The 21,912-nt window shown below is 39.8% G+C and overlaps 1 protein-coding gene across 15 annotated transcripts in view; it reads right to left on the bottom strand.

Moving 5' to 3' along the window:
* The window catches only part of GLIS3 (GLIS family zinc finger 3), a 479,833-nt gene that overhangs the window by 457,168 nt on the left and 753 nt on the right, over positions 1–21,912 (bottom strand). For 7 of the 15 annotated variants that reach the window (XR_012424753.1, XM_065530603.2, XM_074017559.1 and 4 more), the window contains exon 2: positions 8,648–9,133. The exons of 4 other annotated variants lie outside the window; for them this stretch is intronic. Coding sequence is in view for 6 of the 11 variants with exons in the window: in XM_065530603.2 (XP_065386675.1) it covers positions 8,648–9,035 (388 nt within the window). In the remaining 5 variants the exon portion in view is untranslated. Of the gene's footprint in view, positions 1–8,647; positions 9,134–15,063; positions 15,127–21,912 lie in introns of all 15 variants that reach the window. 4 more of the 15 variants (XM_045374344.3, XM_074017562.1, XM_045374345.3 and 1 more) reach the window with 2 other exon arrangements.

The following is a 21,912-nucleotide window of genomic DNA, read 5'->3' as shown; positions in this document are numbered from 1 at the left end:
AGCAGAGCCCAGCAAGAAATGTCAGAAGCCCTGAAGTAAAATAAAACACTCTTCTAATGAAAATCTTCCCAATTATATACTCCTCCGGGTACTACAAATGTAAAATTGTCTTAAATATTTAAATAGTTGTGTCAAATGTGCTTCAAGTGGGGATCATAAAACTGATTTCCCAGATGCTCTGAAAAACGCATTTCTACCAGTCTAATTACAGCGAGTAACTGTTGGAGCAGGAAGTAGGGGAAATAACAATATAACCAAGATCCTTCACACACAAATCCTAGCGAAGCTAGTAAGTTGCCAACTGCACCCTGTCCTCCCTGCTCACCCAGTGGCTCAGATAAATAAGAACACATTCACCTCCCCTCATTAAAAATTTACATGTAGTAAGTGATCAATTTTAAAACTAATTTCTATTATCTTAGAAACATAAAACTAAAAGTAACTCTTCTTTGTCATAGAGCAAATAAAAATACACGATGTTTCTGAAAACACTGACAAGTGTGCAATAAGAGAGTGTGAGGAGGAACTCGGTAACATATTTTAATTGGAACTCACTATCTTTCTCTAATATATTTCCTAACTCTGTCCGTGGAAAGGGCTTACAAGCAACGACATCCCACAGTCAACAAGAACACCCTTTCCACCAGTTTTCCAAATATTCCCCACTAAGAGGGACTTGAGCTTCTTGGGAAAATGCATGATTCCAGGTCTGGGGCATGCAAGTACACGTGAGCCTAGAACATCTTGTTATGCCTGTAAGCATGGAAGTACTTAATGGGACCATGACATAAAGACACAATAATTGACTTCAAGGGGTTCCTACTGGTCAAATTTGGGACAATTTGAGCATCACAAACAATAATGATGGTAATGAATTATAGCACACTAATTTTAAAAAAAATTCATGAGTGATTCTGTAGTGATTCACAAAAAGAGAAGGGAGAGAAGATCCTCTCTCCAGAAGAATACCAGTTAATAAACATAGCAGGAATAAAAGAATCAGAAAATCCCCACTATGCAACCAACCATGTAAAAACTGATTCTGACAAGTATCATCAATGAATGCTATGAAAGATTGTTGGAGGACAAGATATTTGCACAAGATTACTTACACATTTTGAAAGAAAATTGTCCTTCACAATGCAGAGATCTGGTGACACCACCTTAACCAGGTGATCAAATACACCATCACAAATACTAGAAGGAAGCAAAATTCAGTACTTCTGGGTATAATGCAATGGGTGATACACAAATCACCTACATGGTATTCTTGTCAAAAATGTTTAACCTGAATCCAATCATGAAGAAATGATCAGACAAACCAGAGTGTGGAAAAAGACAACTCACCTGAACTCTTTAAAAATATCAGCGTGGCTGGGCACGGTGGCTCACACCTGTAATCCCAGCACTTTGGGAGGCCGAGGCGGGTGGATCACGAGGTCAGGAGTTCAAGACCAGCCTGGCCAAGATGGTGAAACCCCGTCTCTACTAAAAATACAAAAGTTGCCGGGCATGGTGGCAGGCACCTCTAATCCCAGCTACTCAGGAGGATGAGGCAGAGAACTGCTTGAACCCAGGAGGCAGAGGTTGCAGTGAGCTGAGATTGCGCCACTGCACTCCAGCCTGGGCGACTGTGCAGCCATCTCGAAAAATATATATATATATATATTTATATATAGTTATATATTTTTGTATTATATATTATATACATATATAATATATACATATATATCAGTGTATTTTTTCATGAAACACAGAGAAGGGTAGAGGAACTGGAAGAAAAAAAAGAATAATATCAACAAAGGACACCAAACTAATTGGGATTAAAAAACTCTTTTGTGTCACTTAAAGTTGGTGTCTCTTGTAAAGACCTGGTTTAAGAAAGATAATGTATTGTGAGAACCTGGGCGGTTGAAAAATTAATGCACTTTAAATAATACATCAAGTTTCATGTTTATATTTTACTGCTTGTGGTTGGATATTTCAACTGGTGTTAATCTAGAGCTTAGATTAGAGCTTGCTTGGTCAGTGGGTTAGCTAGCTGTGTGTTTTTCTCACTGCCACATCATAAATTTTACAATACTGACACTGATTTAAAATGTTATTTTCCTCTATCATTCCTTTACTTAGATTTATCCCTGGGAAAACAACAGACAATGAAAAAAGTCTGTTGAAGTAGGCCAAAGAGATATGACAACCAAAGGTAACATATGATCTTTGATTAGAAAAAAAAAAACAGCTATGAAGGACATTTGGATAATAAGTGGGGAAAGAAAATAATAATTTATATCATAATATTAATAATACAAGTAGAATGAAATAAATAATATAAAATTTAAATATGGATTATAATTTATTTATATTTGAGGCATAAACATAAATACATATTATATATGTATTATATATTATATATGTATTTTATATATTATATTACATATGTATTTTATATATAATATATATTACATATGTATTATATATATGTTATATATATATATAGATATCAGCATATTTTTTCATGAAACACAAAGAAAGGTAGAGGAACCAGAAGAAAAAAAAAACAATAATATCAAACAAAGGACACCAAACTAATTGGGATTAAAAAACTATTTTGTGTCACTTAAGGTTGGTGTCTCTTGTCTCACTCTGTCACCCAGGCTTGAAAGCAGTGGCACAATCATGGCTCACCACAGCCTCAAACTCCCGGGCTCAAGTGATCCTTCCACCTCAGCCTCCCACACAGCTGGGTCTACAGGCACATGCCAACACACCCAGCAAATTATTTTATTTTTTGTAGAGAGAGGGGTCTCACTTTGGTGCCCAGGCTGGTCTTGAGCTCCTGGCCTCAAGCCATCCTCCCACCGTGGCATCCCAAAGTGCTGGGACTACAGGTGTGAACCACATGCCAGCCTGGACTGTATTTTAAAATGTAACTATATACAAATAATACTTTGAAAGTTAAATTCCTTGGTTATGATTAATATATTTTGGTTATATTACATGAAAGACACTGGCTTAGGAATTTGGAGGTGAAATGTCACAATGTCTGCAACTTACTTTCAAATGGTTCACCTTACTTGAGAGAGATAAAAGAGGCAAAATGAAAACAAAAAACAAACAAAAAAAAAGCTAAATACAGTATAATACAACACAAAACAGCATAAGGCCAGATCAAACTTCAAAAAATGATGAATTCGGCATCAAAGAATGAATTGTATTTAAGAAATAAGTTATGCGATGATTGGTTAATTTAAATGGGAATAGCTGGGCAGAGCATCTGGGAAAGGTGTTTGAAGAGGAACAGATCTAGGAGGAGTCCTTCTTTTTGTCTTTTGCCTTTTGTCCTCTTCCTTCCTCCTCACTCTTCTCAGAAGGCAGACTAGATAGCTGGATCTGGAATGAGGCAGATGTTGTGCAATCTAGAGGAAGACTAGAGAAAGCTCCATGACCTTGGACCAGAGAGAGCGGAGTGGCCAACCAATAGCGGCAAGCACCTACTCCAGCCTTCTCTGTGTAATAAAAATAAACTCCTACAACAAAAGTTCCCAAATGTTCTCAGTTCATGGCATGCTCAGTATTTCAGTAAGTTTTTCATGGTACCCCTAGGCCAAAAGAAACACCTACACTTGCATTTATCAAGTAGTTAGGTATAAACAACTCAATAACACGTATGTACTAACAGCTTACTAGTTGTTTGAAAAAATAATACAAATAAATTAAAAGAAAAACAGTATTTTTATTTCATTCTTAAATAACCCCAAATACTAATGGGATGTGTGTTAAACTGTGCACTCTAATGTTTCTCAAACTTTGGAGTAAGATTGGACACCATCACCCATTCCACGTTGATTTCACTTAGTATTTGCTCTTTTAAAATTGTGGTAAAATATATACAGCATAAAAGTGATCATCTTAGTCATTTCTAAATGCACAGTTCGGTGGCATTAAGTATATTCACATTATTGTGCGACCATCACCATTACCCATCTCCAAAACTTTTTCATCTTCACCAACTGAAACTCCATACCCATCAAACGCTAACTCCTCATGTCCCCTTTCCCCCAACTCCCAGCAACCACCATTCTTTCTGACTCTATGAATTTGACCATTCCAGGAACTTCATACAAGAGGAATCATACAATACGTGTCCTTTTGTGACTGGTGTATTTCATTTAGCATAATTTCCTCAAAGATCATCCATGTTGTAGCATGTGTCAGAACTTCCTTTCTTTTTCAGGCTGAATAATATTCCATTGTATGTATATACCACATTGGGTTGCTTCTTCCTTTTGGCTATCATAAATAATGCTGCTGTGGACATGGGTGTAAAAAGTACTTGCTTCTTCTAAATTACAATTCCTGAAAACAGAGCTTCTCAAAGATATGATGTCACCAAAAGGAACATAGCGCAATTTACTGTTGAAACTGTCAACCTCCTCAACCTAGTAGTTTGACCGGTGTCCAAAGGATACCACATATCCCTGTTTCCTTCTAAATTTAAAATACCCTGTGACTCCCCAAGTTCACAGTGGCACTCCAGTGACCTTAATACACTGTTTGGGAACCACAATCCATGATGTTAAAGCCACTGTTATTTGAGTTTTCAACTGAGCAGAACTCAATTTTTAAATAATATAAACATTAATATCAAATGTATACTTCTCATGAGCTTTCCATCAAAGATTCTTCAGTCTTCAAGTCAGATGCTTGTCTGTGTAGCAATTCTTAGGTAACTTAAATTCTCCGTATACAGCTCTACTGCTTCCCTAAGAGTTGCTATAATCATTTTTAAAGCTTAGAAAATGACTTTTCTTAGCTGCCATGTAAACTGTACCTTGCCCCAAAGCAATGATACTGCTTTGGTTAAAATTTATGTGTCAAATTGACTGGGCCACTTGGTGCCCCTATATTAGGTCCAACACTACTCTGGGCATTTCTATGAGAGTGTTTTTGGGTGAGATTAACATTTAGTCAGTACACTGAGTAAAGCATATTGCACTCCCTAATGTGGGTGATTCTCAGCCAATCAGTTGAAGTCCTGAATAGAACAAGGTTGACCCTTGCCCCTGACAAGAGAAAATTCTTCCTGCCTGATTGCCTTCCAACTGGGACACTGGTTTTTTTCTTGCCTTTGAATTCAAACTGAAACATCAGCTCTTCCTGGATCTTGAGCCTGCCAGCCTTCAGACAGGGACTACATCATGGGTTCTGCTGGTTCTCAGGCCTTCAGACTCAGACTGCAATGAAACCATTGGCACCCCTGGGTCTCCAACTGACTGACTCTCCCTGTAGATCGTGGAACTTACCACTCTCCATAATCCAAAGGGCCAATTTCTTACAACAAATTTCTTTATATATACATATACACACATACACACACACACACACACACACAAATATACACATATAGATATGTATCCTATTCATCTATTTCTCTGGAAAACCCTAACTAATAAACCCACAAGAGTCCCATGTTCCATCAGTGTCCTCAAAATGGATCCAAACTCCTTGGCACATCATTCATGGCCCTTCCTCTGGCTTCTGCTGATTCCTCTCCAGCTTCATCTCTTACCAGGGTTTTCTGTACCCCTGTCCATGTGGAACCAAGTGGAAGTCCATGAAATGCACCAGGATTTCTCCCCTCCAGGTTTTGAGTGCATTTTTCTCCCTTCCCAGAATAAGTTCCAGACAACCCCCCCAATTCACACATATGCGTGCTCACACACACACACATACACATACACACACACAGGACATGCACTTTGCATGACTGCAAAGCTAGCTCTTCCCCTTCCAATTATCTGCCTATATAGCACAGGCCAGAAACCCTTCTATGTGGCCATATCAATCTGAGTGTATCCCTACTGGAGTCCTTACTGTACTGTTTTGTTTGTTTTTGTTTTTGTTTTGAGATGGAGTCTTGCTCTGTTGCCCAGGCTGGAGTACAATCTCTGCTCACTGCAACCTCCGCCTCCCAGGCTCAAGCAATTCTCCTGCCTCAGCCTCCCGAATACCTGGAATTACAGGTACCCACCACCACACCCGGCTCATTTTTGTATTTTTAGTAGAGGTGGGGTTTCACCATGTTGGCCAGGCTGGCTTCAAATTCCTGACTTCAAATGATCTGCCCGCCTCAGCCTCCCAAACTGCTGGGATTACAAGCGTGAGCCATCGCACCCACCTCCTGTGCTGTATTTTAACTGGCCATTTATTTGTATGAATTATCCAACTCCTTGAGGGAAAGGACTATGCTTTATTGGCTATTGCATCTCCAGAACAGTGGCTCACCCACAATATATGCTCAATAATTATTTGTAGAGTAAATGATCAAAATTCAAACAATCCTAGATCACCACCCTCAACCAGTTATTGGCTTAGTATAGGAATTGTCAACCAAGACCTGGAAGAAATGATACATTCAGACACTTCTCGTACCATCTAGACCACTGATGGTATCTAAGCTCCAAAGCTAGAGGTGATAATAATACAGCTGTCCTCCACCCATCATTTGTGCCTATGCATGTCCCAACCATGCAGATCCAGGAGGAACGCTGTAAGCTAGGAAGCTGAGCAAGGAAACAAAAAGCAACAGGGAAAGGAATCAGGAAGCAGCACTACTTCTGACAGGCATTTCAAGGTATATCGACCCTGAGAATTCACTAGCCCTTAAGCACATGAGGTTTTTTTAAAAACATGGCTTTAATTACAGCCACTTCTGACTGCCATCAAAGTTAGTATTCCCAAGCTCCTTACTGGCTGGTGCCTCTGAAGTTACTTACTCTTTCTAGACCTTAGTTTGCTTATCAGTTAAATAACCATAGCATACAACTCAGTGCTGTTTGAGGAATAACTGAGACTATGTATTGGAAAGCACTTAACACGGTGCCTGACATATGCTGTTATGATACAATAAAGGCAAGTTATTAATATTATCACCATTATTATTGTCAGTCAGGATTGCAAACACAAGTACATATAAAAGCAAGCTACAGTTCACTAGTCAAGCATGAGCTAAAAGGTTTTACCGGGCCTCAGCCCCTGAAAATCTAAACACCTAAATTTAACATGAGGGAACTTAGCTTGCCACACCATGGACATAGCAATCCGACAATGAGAAACCTATTTTGGATGTAGCCCCAGGAAAACTTTTTCCCATACTTATACTAAATATCAGTACCTCTAAGAAATAAAATGATTCAAAACTAATCTAGACCAAAAAAAAAAAAGAAGAAGAAGAAGAATAAATAAATTAAGGCTGGGCACGGTGGCTCACGCCTGTAACCCTAGCACTTTGGGAGGCCAAAGCGGGCAGATCACTTGAGCTCAGGAGTTGGAGACCAGCCTGGGCAATATAATGAAATCCTGTCTCTAAAAAAAAAAAAATTAGCCAGGCGTGGTGGCATGCACCTGTGGTCCCAGCTACTTGGGGGATCGAAGCAGGAGGATCACTTGAACCCAGGAGGATGAGGCTGCAGTGAGGCCAAGATCATGCCACTGTACTCCAGCCTGGGTGACAAAGTGAGATCCTATCTCAAAAAATTAATTAACTTAAAAGGCGCATGTATGTTTAGTGCTATTGTTTTTTTAAAACCTGCCCATTTACACCAATCCAAACACAGAAATACACTGACACTAAAACAAACAACTTTTTGGCTACTTGCCTGATAGGAATCATTATTCATCTTAATTAACTGAATGAGTGGCTATTCTGAAGGTTGCTAGTAATTCTATTTGGTGGTGTAAGCATTTTTAACATAAACATTTAAGACGGAATGCTAAAACTACCTTAAGGAATATATAATTGTGCAATTTTATACAGCAAAGCTATATTTCACGTGGGGTACATGCTCTTTCTCTAAATACATACGTCATCTACAATATAACCTCATTAATTCAACATCAATTTCTAGAAATAGTGTGTCATTCAAATAACTTGCTATTCACCAACAATTATTCTTTAATTTAAAATATATGGTAATTCAAACGCTACTGAATTAAAAGCACATTCTCTCTGCACTTCAAATTGACCAGGTTTTCTAGTTCTCCACAAGCACAAAATACATCTTTTCATTATTCCCTTCTAGCTTGCTTCCCTCTTGCTGTATTATAAAAATTATAGGTTTTGCTCTTAAAGTAATTTTTCTTATCACTGATATGTACTGATTCTTCATTTTATTGGCTATGAAAATTTCTCCCTTTTTTTATCATTTTCCTTCTACACTGAACTTTTAGCACTGGCATAAAGACAGTTCCAGTCACTCTTCTTGTCCATGGCCTGGAGCATTCAGCCCCCAGGGAACCAGGACAGAGCTACATGTATCTGGAGGGCAGAATCTTGCTAAACCAGCATTTACCCTTCCACCACAACCACCCAGCCTGCCTCCCTATTTCTTATCTTTCTATCTTACTGTTACTCTGTTTCACAGTCCCAGGAGATGTCTCATACTCAGCATTTACCACTGTGGTCCCTTCCCCTTCAATACATACACACCCACTCCCTTACTGAGCAAGCTATATATCATTATGAGACCATCAACTTTGACCCTGACACTGAATCATGTATTTTTCCATAGGATTTGCTGGCAGAAAATGGGATGGGGGAGAAAAAAATTGTTTCCATTTTTAAAAGGTCCCAGAAAAACAATCCTACCTTTCCCAGGATTTGGAGGAAAAGGGCTTCCAAACTCCTGCTGCTTTGGCTTTAAAGTATGTGACCCTGACATGCCTCCAGCCTGGGTGACCTGGAATCGCAGCTTCCCATTGGTGAGCATTTGTCTCCTGGGGCTTAAGGCAGGCAGATGAATGGGGCTCTCAGCCACGATGTTCTGAGGAGCCATCCCTCCTCCTGAGGGCATCTTGAGATGGAGGTTGTTAGCAAGGCTTCCCATAGTGGGGCTTGATGTGCTGCCACAGGGCGAGGGGCCAGGAGTCCCGGAGTGGGCTCGGATGGCAGGAATGTGGTGGCCACTGACCATCCTAGGCCCCTGTGGGGTTCCCGATGTCCGGTGGAGACTCATGCTGCATGATCTTCCATTCATTCTGAAAAACCTGTGGCCAAGATGGTCAAATATCCAATGTCACTAATGACTCCTTTCAGGCAAAGTCCAATAAGTTATCCATGGTGTGGGTTATAAGCCTGTTTAAAAAAATAAATGCAGGCATTTTTAAAAGCAAAAATGAAAATAAGATACGGTGAGTTTTTCAACCTGTATATCATTCATATCAGGAAGAAAAGAAGCACTCTTAGCAAGATGGCCTTTTATGTAGAACAGGGTCCTCAAATACATGGCTCATTGGCAGGCACTCTCCCCTTCTGCATTCACGGTGGACATGGATTATGGATCACTGCATTGTTTTGTTTGCCACTGAGCCCTTCTCAATACAGCGCTCTTGGCAACTACAACAATCTACTGGTGCCAGCTTGCAAAACAAAATTTATTTTGCTCCCTGGAGGATCTTTCCATACTAGTTCATTTTTGCTACAGCAGGTCTTGGGAAACCCAAAAGCACCACCTACATGAGCTGTGAGACCAATGCTTCAAAGTTCCAGTAAACAACCACAAAGCAGACACGGCTTCTAAATGAGACTATGGGGACACTAAACCATCTCTGATTTTCACTTTAAGAGCTATCTTTTCATAGTCCCTAGATTCGAAAAAGATAAACACCTAGGCCTGGGAATACCACAAAATTTTCATATATCCATATATTCAAATATACATGGCAGCATTAGGGTATTGGTTCTATAATGATCCTGAGTTATGGAGACTGGAAGAGAATCAACACCACGATACTGTAACCTTCTACAAAAATCCTAGAAAAGAGAAGGGGTGTGCAAAACGCCATACGGGGAGCATAAGGAGAGAATGTCCCTTCTAAAAGCGACCTGTCCAGTATGTACATGATGCATGACACTCAGTAAATCTACCATAGTTCCATAAAGCTTCCTAACATTAAGGAAGCAGAACGAGAACCAAGAGAAGTACTGAACATGATAGCAGGATGTCATCACCCACCCACGTGATGACGCCGGGTTGTAAATTACTGAAGAAGGCCCTTCCCTCCCTTGACCAATAGCTCCCCAAAATGTATGCAATGAGGTGGTAAAGTGCCATGGTTGTGCCACTACACCAAATGTATTATAGACACTGTCACAATCTGTCTTTTAGAGATGACAGTCATGGAAAGAAGCCAAAGCTCGACAAACACAGGAAATAAGGACTGAGTACAAAGCAGGAGTGATCAGATATCCTCAAATGGATGATTCTTACTTTTTGTGTATGATCCACTCAAAGTGTTGAACAAACATTTTTCAACTCAACTTCCAAATAAATTACTCCATAAATAATTGAGAAAAGGCTATCAAGGAGAAAAACTTTTTGTGAAGAGTTTATTTTTCTTTTTATTTTTAGAAAATCAAAAATATCTAATTTTAACTCAAGCACTATGCCTTCTGCAAAGTTTCCTGTGTGTGTCTATGTTGAGGAAATTCAAAAGTAATTAACAATACAAAATTTAGAATGTTTTCTTCGTTCTTAGTAATTCTCTATTTTCACTAAGAATTACATCAGTTTGTGACATTTAATACTATCATGCCATCTAGTCCTGGAAAACACTCAACCATATTCCTCTAGGTCAGGTCTCACTCCTGCCCTGTTCTCCCATGAGTACAAAGCAGGAGTGACCAGATAACCTCAATTCTTACACTGGAAAAATTCCAATGCTTTTTATGGTACATTTATGTAGGAGAACTCCTGTGTGTCACCAGTCAGTATGCTGATCCATTCATTGGTAGATCATGAGCAATAGTCATTTAATGTCTCTGTACTTTGCCAGATAAAATTGGCCATCTATTTTCCTCTCATTGATAAAATAGTGTTTTCTGAGCACTCTGAACCCTGCAGAAGAAAGCACTTATTCAGCAGAAACCCCCCCGCCAAAAAAAGGCAAAAGAAATATGTCATATTAGCCAATTTTTTTAAATAAAGAATTGTTCAACATGACTGGAAATATGAGTCAGTAAGACCACGGTCCAAGTGACAAGTGTCTGCAGATTTTCAGACTGTGCCCATTTCCAGGTTTTTAAAAATAAGGGAGTCATTTTTTGGCAGCAAGATCATATACGAGCAGGAATTCTCATCAAAAACCTGGATAAAAACACATAAGGAGGTACTTAGCATTAGGCATGATCATTAAGAAGGTGAGTTTGCAAGAAGGAAAAATAATTAGAGCACTGAGAACTTAATTAAGTATCAGGCATTCACACCTGCCTGTCTTGCAATGAATATTTATTTCATTTTTTTTTATAAACTACACTCCTGTTTTAAATAGTTTTAGGTTGAAAGTAAGAACAACAACAAAATGTACTTAAATTTTATTACTAAGAAAGCAACAGCCAGAAAGTAAAGTGATTAATACCATAAAGAAAAACCAACAGGCCAATGGCATGTGAGCTGAGCAAAACCAGCCTCAAGACAAAAATAAAAGAAACTAAACATGAAAATATGGCTAATATTCCACTTTTCACATTAATTATGCCAACAGATTTCTCAAACATTAGATATTAGAATGTAAAAATAAATTTCATCTATTTATATAATATTTTGCATACTTTTTAGCTAGGCCATATGATCAATATATAATTCTAAGGCACTTGGTAAGAAAAAAGGGATAAAATGCTATTATAACTTTTAAGAAAAGCACTCATAGAGTCTGAGTGAAATGGCACTCAAAAAGTCAAGATACCCGGGTTCTACTTCTGACAAATCATTTATAACTTCTCTGGACTTACAGTTTTTCATCCATAAAAGTTTGAGGAATTTGGATCTATTCACTATGGTCTCTTGAAATTCTGTTATTCCAGGCAATTTAGAAAAGACTATCAAGAACACCCATTTGCTATACTCAAGAATAAATATGTAGATTTTATACTTACGGCATTTAAATCTGGAGGGTAGACATGGAAGCAAAAAACAATAGCATTCTCTACTACCCCCATCAAAGTGAAAGCTGATACAAAGGCTTGCCCATCAGCAATGCGTCTATGGCAATGCTAACCATGAAGAATACATTTTGTCAAAAAGGTAAAATCACAACTAATCAGTGTCAAAAACTTAACTGATGGGATTCCATTGGAAGAGCACCTTTCTAGTTAAAAATCCAATCACAATATTCTAGTCAGCATTTTCTCCTCTGTTCTCCATCCAACTACTCTCCCCCAGGCTACCAACAACAAAAACAAAAGAAACAAGAAGAAGAAAAAGCAAGGAGCATCCAGAGGTAAAAATTTAGGATATTTTGGATCTGACATAGTGACATATTTAGAGTTTTAATACTACATTGGTTCCTACAATGAAAATGTTAATTCTGCTAATATGAGTCAGCATGAAAGTTAATAAATCTTTCCTTTTGACCACTTTCAAATTCTTCGAACACCCTTCTGTAAATCAGGTCAGAGAGAAAATTACTTAACCCCTAAGGAAACTAAGGCACAAAACCATTTAGTAATTCCATGAGTTTTCTGAAAAAGCATGACTTCAGTCAAAATATAAAATCATGACTCTACCTTCTACCCAAGGCTCCAGGCACTGCTTGTCATGGATTAAAAGATTAAACAAACGAAAAGCAATGTTAACTCATCCATTCCAGAAAATTTCAAGAACATGACTTCCATAATGCCTATTTACAGCCAAAGGCCCTTTCTTAGTAAATATCATTAATAGACTCATCTAGAGTCATAATTCATCTGATGAGCCAGTTAATTATTAATTTTCATACATCATTTCATTTCCTTAGGCTACATTTAGCCTTTGTTACATTTTCCATTTCTTATGCCACAAGCACTTCTTACTCTGCATAGAAAACCCGATAATGAGGCACAAAATACTGGCCAGCAAACAAACTGCTTCTGACTCTACTTCTTATATATCTGTCTAAGCTATCTACAATAAGAGTTTTTATTGATCCTTTTTATTTTTTCCCTTCGGGTTCATGACTGTATAATTTCATTAATGCCGCCTTTTCAACATCGCTGCCTTGATTGTTAATAGGCCCGTGCTATTCCCATGGGCTTCTCTTGTTACAGCTTTTGTAGCCAGAAGAATATAGAAATGAAAAGCCTATTGATAGATAATATAAGTTATTCTCATGCACGGCTGCAGTGTGAAGCACATTTTGCAATTCAATCGAGGACAGATAGAGCTGAATGTTCTTAGATCCTAGGAGTTCATTTAAATAAGCAGAATGTACCTTGTCCTAACACAGGTGACTGACTCCTCAGAAAAGATTGTATAAACAAAAACCAATCATGTAAGTCATTTTATTGGCAACAATATAAACACAGCTATATTAGATGTCACCAATAAATCAAAATTATTCTTGTCTGCAATTTTAACAAGAGGAAAGTGCAAACATGTGCCTGTGAAACTGGAGGATATTATAGAGGAAATATATTGGATGTGTACAATATTATTTCTCCAAATTGAAACTGGAGGATACTATATCATGATATGATAACCCATAACAAGGTAGAGTTTGATCATTTCTGTGGTTCCATAACTTTATTCATGAAACTAACAAATTCATAGAATTTACAACGGAAGTTACACAGAAACATAACTGAGATAATTCCTCATTATTGAAATGTGGAGGAGAAAGTTAGGGAGGTTACACCTAATAACTAGTATGTGCAGACCTATTCACTTGGGTACTCCCAAGGCCTAACGCTGTAATTCTAAGAAAATGAATATATTTATTCTGAACACCAAGATGTACAAATGTTACTTAAGCAATATAATCACCAACAAGATGAAATAAAAGAGGTTTCACTTATGAGTTATACCAATTGAAAAATATGAATACAATTTAGTGTCCTCTGCAGAGATTCTTCAAGACCATTCTTCCAAAGACCACTCAGAAAAGATAATGTAATGAACATGAGGGAGCTCACCTAATAGAAACTCTGACTTTTGTTTTATCCGTGAATTCAAACCCTTTGCTATCTAATTAGAGATATACATGTTTTAACTTTTCATTTTTATATTTTATAAAATGTTCTCAAAAATTAAAATAATCTTTTCTAAGTTTATAGAGTGAAAGGACTGGCCATATCACTTTAAATTTAAATTAATGACTATGACATTCAAAATATGAGTAGTAAATATGAACAGGACACAGAGGAAAGAAAGAAAGGAGAGAAAAGGAAGGGAGTAGGAAAAAAAGAATGACCACATCCAATTCAGGAATTTATACTCTTAGTCAATTCTCATTTAAAAATCAGAAGCAGCATTGAGAGCCTTCCATACAATGATAGTGGCTACAGATTGCTGAAGGAAATTCAGGACCTTCAGGAATATACTGCTGGAGGGCAGTATTAAAAGTTCAATAACCTCTCTTAGAATCTACTTTCCACTCTTCAGTGCATCTATATAACTTTCATATCCTCCTAGTTTACTAAATGTCACTACTTTCAGTAGTAATTACTTAGAAGTGTTTCATTTACTTTGCCCCAGTCATTAACTCATCAATGAGTACAGAAAGGTCTAGAGAGCCATGGTCCTACCAAAAATGGCAAGGGAGAAGAGGAAAATTAGGGATTTTCTCGGTCAGCTATAAGAAATCCCACAAAATGAAAATGAACTTGGAACCAAAAAGATTTTTAAGAAAAACATAAATAGGTTCAGAAAGTACCATGTCTTGGGCCCATAGACTATAAGTTCCTACATCTACGTTCAATGAAGTATTCATTTTAAAGTAGTGTTTTTCAAACTGGATTGCAATTCACTGGTGGTCCATGAAATTAATTATTCAACAGAGAAAGCATTATTTAATGAAATAGGACTACTAGAATAAAATAGAAGCTATTGGAGTACATCAAATGTATTAATGGTGAAGTATCTGTTTTACTTCAGTTATTTGTAGGTATACCTATCTGCCCATTTGTATGCATACACGTCTTCTGGGTAAGACAAAAAATAAATTGTAGGGTGAGTCACAGTCAAAACAGCATAAAAGTCACTGTTAAAAAGCAGTGGACTATTTGGACTATTTGTCTACCCAAGTACTTACCAAGAACAGCTGGAGGTAGAGACAGAGTTGAACAGTCAAAGTAAAATAAATAATAAAATATAGCTGGAATGAAGAACAGAAAAGATTTAAGGGTTTGACATTTTTGGCTTTATAAAACATAAGGATTCAATGATACAAACCTTCATTCCTACCACTGCTATCTTTCACTGTGCAGTAAATATCAATTGATCTACTGTGCTCAATAAGTAATAATTGATCAACCAACTGACAGAATCAGGATCAAAATTACCGAAAATTTTGGATCTTCTTCATTGCAGTGGACAGGTAACTTTCCCTGGAATAAAACCCCCCTCTTACACTGCTAAAGTGGATAAAGTTTAAATTAACACACAATGTCTTTGAGAACTGAGTCTTTCAAAATGTGTTCTTAATATGAGTTAGCCATGAGATTCTGAAAAGAGGAATGTGAAATGGAAAAATGAACACATTCCCGATGATGTCACTGCTGAATTAATTACCTGAATTGCAAAGAGTGAATAGCACATGGCCAGGGTTTGAGACACAAAGGCTTCTTCTTCAGAAATATAAAAGTAAAATAACTGGCTGGAGATTTTTCTTTCAAGAAAAAAAAAAAAAAAAAAAAAAAGCCCATCCTCACACAAAAGGGTACATAGGGAATAAAATGTGGCAAATGAAAAGAGCATTCATTATCCTTTAGTCTGTATAACTAACTACTCAGTCCACATGACTAGGTATTTGCAAGGCTAAAGATCACAATCCTTTAAAAAGGGTAACAAACATTTATCTATGGAAGATTCTAGAAATAAAATTTATCACTCCCTAAACCAAATACTCAGACATCTTATTGTGTTCCCATCACATATGTAACTGAGTGATTTTTTTCCTTCAGCATGGTTATTGCATAAAAGTGACCAATGTAACTATTTCTGGCTGTTGGTAGACAGCAGTTTTACAGAAGTTAAATTATGTTCACTGACATCACTGCGGAAGTATGAACGTCCACAACAATGACTAGGCCCTTAACCAACATGACAACATATTTATTAAAAAGATTTTTTGAAAACCTCTGTGAATGACTCAGCCAAGTTACAGACAGAAGTGGAATCTATCAGTCATGCTGAAAAGGTTGGGAAAACATTAATCCATTTCTTCACACACAAGAATAACAAGAATTCATAACTAGCCCTAGCATCTGGTTGGTTTTCTGTGTACAATATTCAGCAGGCCTACAAAAGAAATTTGATGGAGCTGGCTTAGAACTTTAGAAATCACTGATATTCAGAAAGTCTGATCTCCTTATCATGGAGCATAGGACAGGTTATGATCTTGCACTGTGACATCATCTGCCCATCTGCAGTTCAGCAAGGCTTGCTGCACCTGAAGGAACATGCAGTCATTCTTGTTCCTGGCTTTGAAGAGATCACGTCAGACAAGGCTGGCCCCACCAGCTTTCCTTGACTCAAGTCTGCCCTCAGCTACTGAGAACCTCATAATTCAAGTTTTACAAATTCCTTGATTTTCTTCCCAAAGTGGAACATGATTGCATCTTTGTTTCTGTTAATTCTACAAATTGCCTTAGAGTCCAGCTAGATGGTCTTTCCCCTCCTCCTTTATTTTGCTCTCTTTTCCCCCAAATCCAGATCCTACTTACCCTCTAAGCCCACTCCAAATACCCACTTTAGGCCCTCCTTGATCCTTTTTTAGTCTCTACAAATCTGACCTGTAAAATGGGGATAATGTAATGCTACTGTGCATAGTTCATAACATTACAGAATAGTAGGCCAGGCATGGTGGCTCACACCTGTAATCCCAGTACTTTGGGAGGCCAAGGGAGGTGGATCATCTGAGGTCAGGAGTTCCAGACCAGCCTGACCAACATGGTGAAATCCCCATCTCTACTAAAAATACAAAATTAGCCGGGCATGGTGGCACATGGCTGTAATCCCAACTACTCTGGAGGCTGGGACAGGAGAATCACTTGAACCTGGGAGGGGGAGGTTGCAGTAAGCCGAGATTGTGCCATTGTACTACAGCCTGGGCAGCAAGAGTGAAACTATGTCTCGAAAAAAAAAAAATTACAGAATAATAAATGAGAATCCACATCACATGCTTAGCACACTGTTCAGTACATGAAAGGACCCTATAAATGTTATTTTACTCTACACACCTCTCCTTCAACATTCATAACTTTCTACACTGCATTACAGTTATTTGCCCGTGTTTCATTTCCCTGTCTAAATTCTAATTTTATTGAGTTCTGGGGTTACAGATAGTTTATCTTTGAACTTTCCCCAGCCCTTACATGTACATAGATTGTTTTATACCTATATATTTCCATTTTTCACCATACATTTATCATATATTTATGCTACATCTATATATTCACATACATTTATTCTATTTACATTGTTCATTCTGTACACTGATATTTCATACTGAAAAACGTGGCATAAGTGAAATACACAATTATACCCCACATCTATAATTTATTGCCTGAATAAATACAAGTGAGATGTGACCATAATCATGAATCCCATGGCTTATGGAACCAGTTTAATTACAGTTGCAAGTTTCCTAGTCTATTCCTTTCTCTACTAGGAAAATGTAGCACAAAAATTATATTCCACTTCTCTGGGTAGGCATTTTATTCTTGCCTTTATCTTGGCCTACTGGTGAACAATGAAAAATCCCAGCTAAAAGTTGCAAATGAACAGTTCAGTACTGAAACCAGGCACTTTTTTTTTATTATTATGGGGGTTGCTGCCCCTCACCAAGGGACTGTGAAATACACTCTGGGTTGCCTTAGTGGAAGGAACTCCTCTGAATTTTCCTGCTCACCTACACTGGTGTCACATTAGACATTTCACTTGTGTCTGTTTGGTCTCCCTAACCAGACTGTCATCAGAATATAAATATGGCTTCAGTTTGGTTAGTGTTTTTCCTTAATTCTATCATATTAAGTAATGCCTCACTAATTTCTGCAAGCCAGACTGTTTCCATCATCTTTAAAGGGGGAGTCCAAATTATTTGACCTAATAAAAGGTTGTTGTGTTGAGCGAAAGAAGCCAGACCCAAGAGTGCATACTGAATTATTCCATTTACATAAGATATTTTTTAAAAACAGACAAAACTAATCTATCTGTTAGAAACCAGGGCAGTGGTTACCTTAGGCAGAGGTGGTAACTGGAATGGAGTGTGAGAGATGTGTCTGGTGTGTTAATAATGCTCTGTTTCTTGATCTGGAGGCTAGTTATGTGGGTGTGTTCCACTTGCAAAAAAATGCATCAAGCTTAAGATAAGTGTGCTTTTCCATAAGGATATCTTATTTTATCTCAATAGAAAATTTGGCTTTTGTGTCAACTCCGCCTCAAGTAAGTGGGAAACTACAAAAGCTGGGGACTTGGGCATCTTTTAATCAAACTATGTATCAATGTCATTTCAAAGGTTTTGTTATGTGTGATCTTCCTTGAATGAGAATGGCAACAAGTTTTTTTAATCACACAGATTTCCTATGTGTCTTTTTTCTGCAGTCCTGATACAGTCTATGAACCAACCAAACTTAGGGAAAAGTAAAACAGTTAAGTCCTGTATTTCCACCTTATTTACAATATAATGCCCCCTACAGAAAATAATAATCACAGAAACACAGAAAATGACTTCTCCAGAGATGAGAAATGTGCACGTGATGCCACTTTCTCAGTTATCTCCTTCCAGAAGTACATCTTCTATAATCTGGAAGAAGAGTAAATTAACACTCCAACTCCAAAGATCAATAATTATGATATGAGAGAGACAACAGTGGAAAGAATAAACGTCCTTGGGCTTAATGTACTAGGAGGAAAGAACAGTCAGAGAAAAAAAAAAAGACCGAGAACACTGAGCTCTCTTCTGAAATGGCAGAAAGACCACTTTCTCCTGCATAAATGAAGTCAGGGCTGATACAAAACATTTTCTGGCTATTATTTAACCTCCCCTACCCAGCCTATTTTAGCTCAGTAGGAATTTCACCCACTAGGTGGACCTTGGAGTTCATCCACCACCCCAATAAAGATTGCATTATTTGAAGCAATGATCACTTCTTCCAAGCAAACCAACAAACCCTAGGTATTCAACCTCTGATAACCTGCCTACTACTAAGGAACTTCAGTGGAATTAGGGGACTAAAGATGCTGTCCCCAAACTGGCCTAAGGTGACCCAAGGGGAGAAGTTAACAGCAGCAGTTAAATTGATCTACTCATACTCAAGGATTACTCAGTCTTATGGGCAAGAAAAGAAAGCAATTAACAAACTACCAATAAGGAAAGGTATTTTGAAAATAGTGGAAAAAATGCCCCCTACCCTTCCTCTCAAAAGTAACGTCAGAGCTAGTCTGGCTTCACAGACAACTAGTGAAAATATATGAAAACTGCAGTACGGTTATAGATTATCCTTACACTTTAGCTTGTTCTCAATTGGAAAAAAAAATGCACATAATGTAACACTCTCCTGTCTAAATTGCTTCAAACTTTCTCAAAACGACCTTCATCGTGGTGGATTCTTTTTCTGCAAACCTTTGCAGGTTGCACCTGCTTCACACAGAACCACTGGAAGCAAACTAGGAGGAGACAGAAGAAATAGGAAGGTTTAAACCAACACAAATCGATTTTGTACCAAAAAATTAAGAAGGTTTAGTCTAAAAAGGGAGGGCCAGTGAGAAACAAGACAGAGGGGGAAACAGACACGTCTGGCTAACTCCCAAGGTAGAAATCATGACTCATCAAAGCTTTCAGAAGGGACAGAACCAGACTTTGCATTTGTCTTGAGTTCATCTTCCAGCCAAGAAATGGTCTCTTAACTGGTAACAGAACTTTAAGGGTTTGTCCTGGGTCTGTAACAGCTGGCTGTGAGGTCTTGGGCAAAACCTTTAACGTCTCTGAGGCTCGGTTTCCTCATCAGTAGGTGACTCCAAGGTCCACCCTAGCTTTAATAGTCTATCCTTGAGATTCTCGGTCCCATACTAACGGGAACTGGTCCACTGGGGGGAGCTGCAGAACTTCCTTCTCACAAACTCCAGGGCCCCGGGGCCCCAACTCTCCAGAGATGCTGAAGTCCTCGAGGAAGGTGGTTCTGCCAGCCTCTCTGTGAAACGGGGCCGCGACTGCACGAGTCCTGTCTCTACGGACCCTGCTCCTTGAGATTCCGGAAGTAGCTCCCTACCCCTGCCCCGGGTTTAGATGCTCCAGAGATGAGGGCCAAGCTTATACCAGGGCAGACTAGCGGGGGGCTCAAGGAGGCACACAGAGCAGGGGGACGGAGACCTCAGTCCTTGAGACCGCTCCTGCCAAGAGGAGGGCAGGAGAAGTCGGGAGAGGTGCCGGGAGCCCGCCAGGCGGGGGAGAGGCGCGTGGGACAAGGCAGGAGGAGGGCAGCCCTTATCGGTTCCCTATCCCACTAGCTTCGCTGCCGGGGTCGGAAATCCAGGTTCCTTGGCGCGGAACTAGGGGCGGGTCCGGAGGCGGAGGCGACGGCGCCCGGCGGGGTGCGCGCGGCTGCGACCCCGTCACTCCCCCGCCGCCTCCGCCCCTAACCCTCGGCCCTGTGCGCGAGCGAGCGAGCGAACGCAGCAAAACAAAACAAACTAGTGCCGGCTTCCTGTTGTGCAACCCGCTCCTGAGTAAGTCGGGGGCCGAAAGGGCGCCGCGGCTGGGAAGTCCGGGCGGCCGGGACCCGCGCGCGCTGCCCGGCCCGGCCGGAGCCTGTAGCCCGGAGTAGCCATGGCCGGGCTCACAGCCCCCGCACGCCGGCCACCGGCCCCCGCCAAGCCAGTGTCCTAAGCCTGTGGTTTCCCTTCGCTTCTCGCCTCCCAAACACCTCCAACAAGTCGGAGGGCGCGAACGCGGAGCCAGAAACCCTTCCCCAAAGTTTCTCCCGCCAGGTACCTAATTGAATCATCCATAGGATGACAAATCAGCCAGGGCCAAGATTTCCAGACACTTGGGTGACTTCCTTGTCCCCGAGGTGACTTGTCAGCTCCAGTGAGTAACTTGGAACTGTCGCTCGGGGCAAGGTGTGTGTCTAGGAGAGAGCCGGCAGCTCACTCACGCTTTCCAGAGAGCGACCCGGGCCGACTTCAAAATACACACAGGGTCATTTATAGGGACTGGAGCCGTGCGCAGGACAAAGTCTCCGAGACTGAGACATTTTCCAAACAGTGCTGACATTTTGTCGGGCCCCATAAAATGTAAACGCGAGGTGACGAACCCGGCGGGGAGGGTTCGTGTCTGGCTGTGTCTGCGCACTGGCGGCGTGGGAGGTTATAGTTATAGACCCGGCGGCTGCGGGTCGCCGGGCCGGTACCGGCGAGGAGTGTAGGTACCCTCAACCCGACCACCTCTTGCAATCATAGGGACACCGGCTTGGATGAGACACAGGCGTGGACAACAGTCTTCGTGAATCTCCACAAACACGTGGAACTTGAAAATACAACTACTGCCCCGTGTGTGCGCGTGAGACCTCACGTCACCCCATCAATTCCCACTTCGCCAAAGTTTCCCTTCAGTGGGGGCTCTGGAGTGGCGTGCCCCACGCCCGTCCGTCCTGCAACTTGCCCTGATTGTGTACCCCTCTGCCCCCTCTACTTAAAATGAAAAAAACAAAAACTGTTCCTAATTAGCGAAACTTTAAAACCCTGTTGATCTGTCTTCTACATTGGGCGCTGTTAGGCCACTGACAGGAACACTGTTTGAACCCTAATTGTTGCTATCAGTCTCAGTAAGCGCAGGTCTCTCAGTGACCTATGACTCTGGGGATTGGGGTGCGCGTATCCTTAAACCCGCGCGAACGCCACCGGCTCAGCGTGGAAAACTATTTCTAATCCCTAGTTTGCG

This window comes from Macaca fascicularis, chromosome 15, assembly GCF_037993035.2.
Source record: "Macaca fascicularis isolate 582-1 chromosome 15, T2T-MFA8v1.1".
In the NCBI taxonomy this organism is placed as follows: domain Eukaryota; kingdom Metazoa; phylum Chordata; class Mammalia; order Primates; family Cercopithecidae; genus Macaca; species Macaca fascicularis.
The sequence above is the reverse complement of the archived record's forward strand: the minus strand, read 5'-3'. Positions and strand labels throughout refer to the sequence as shown.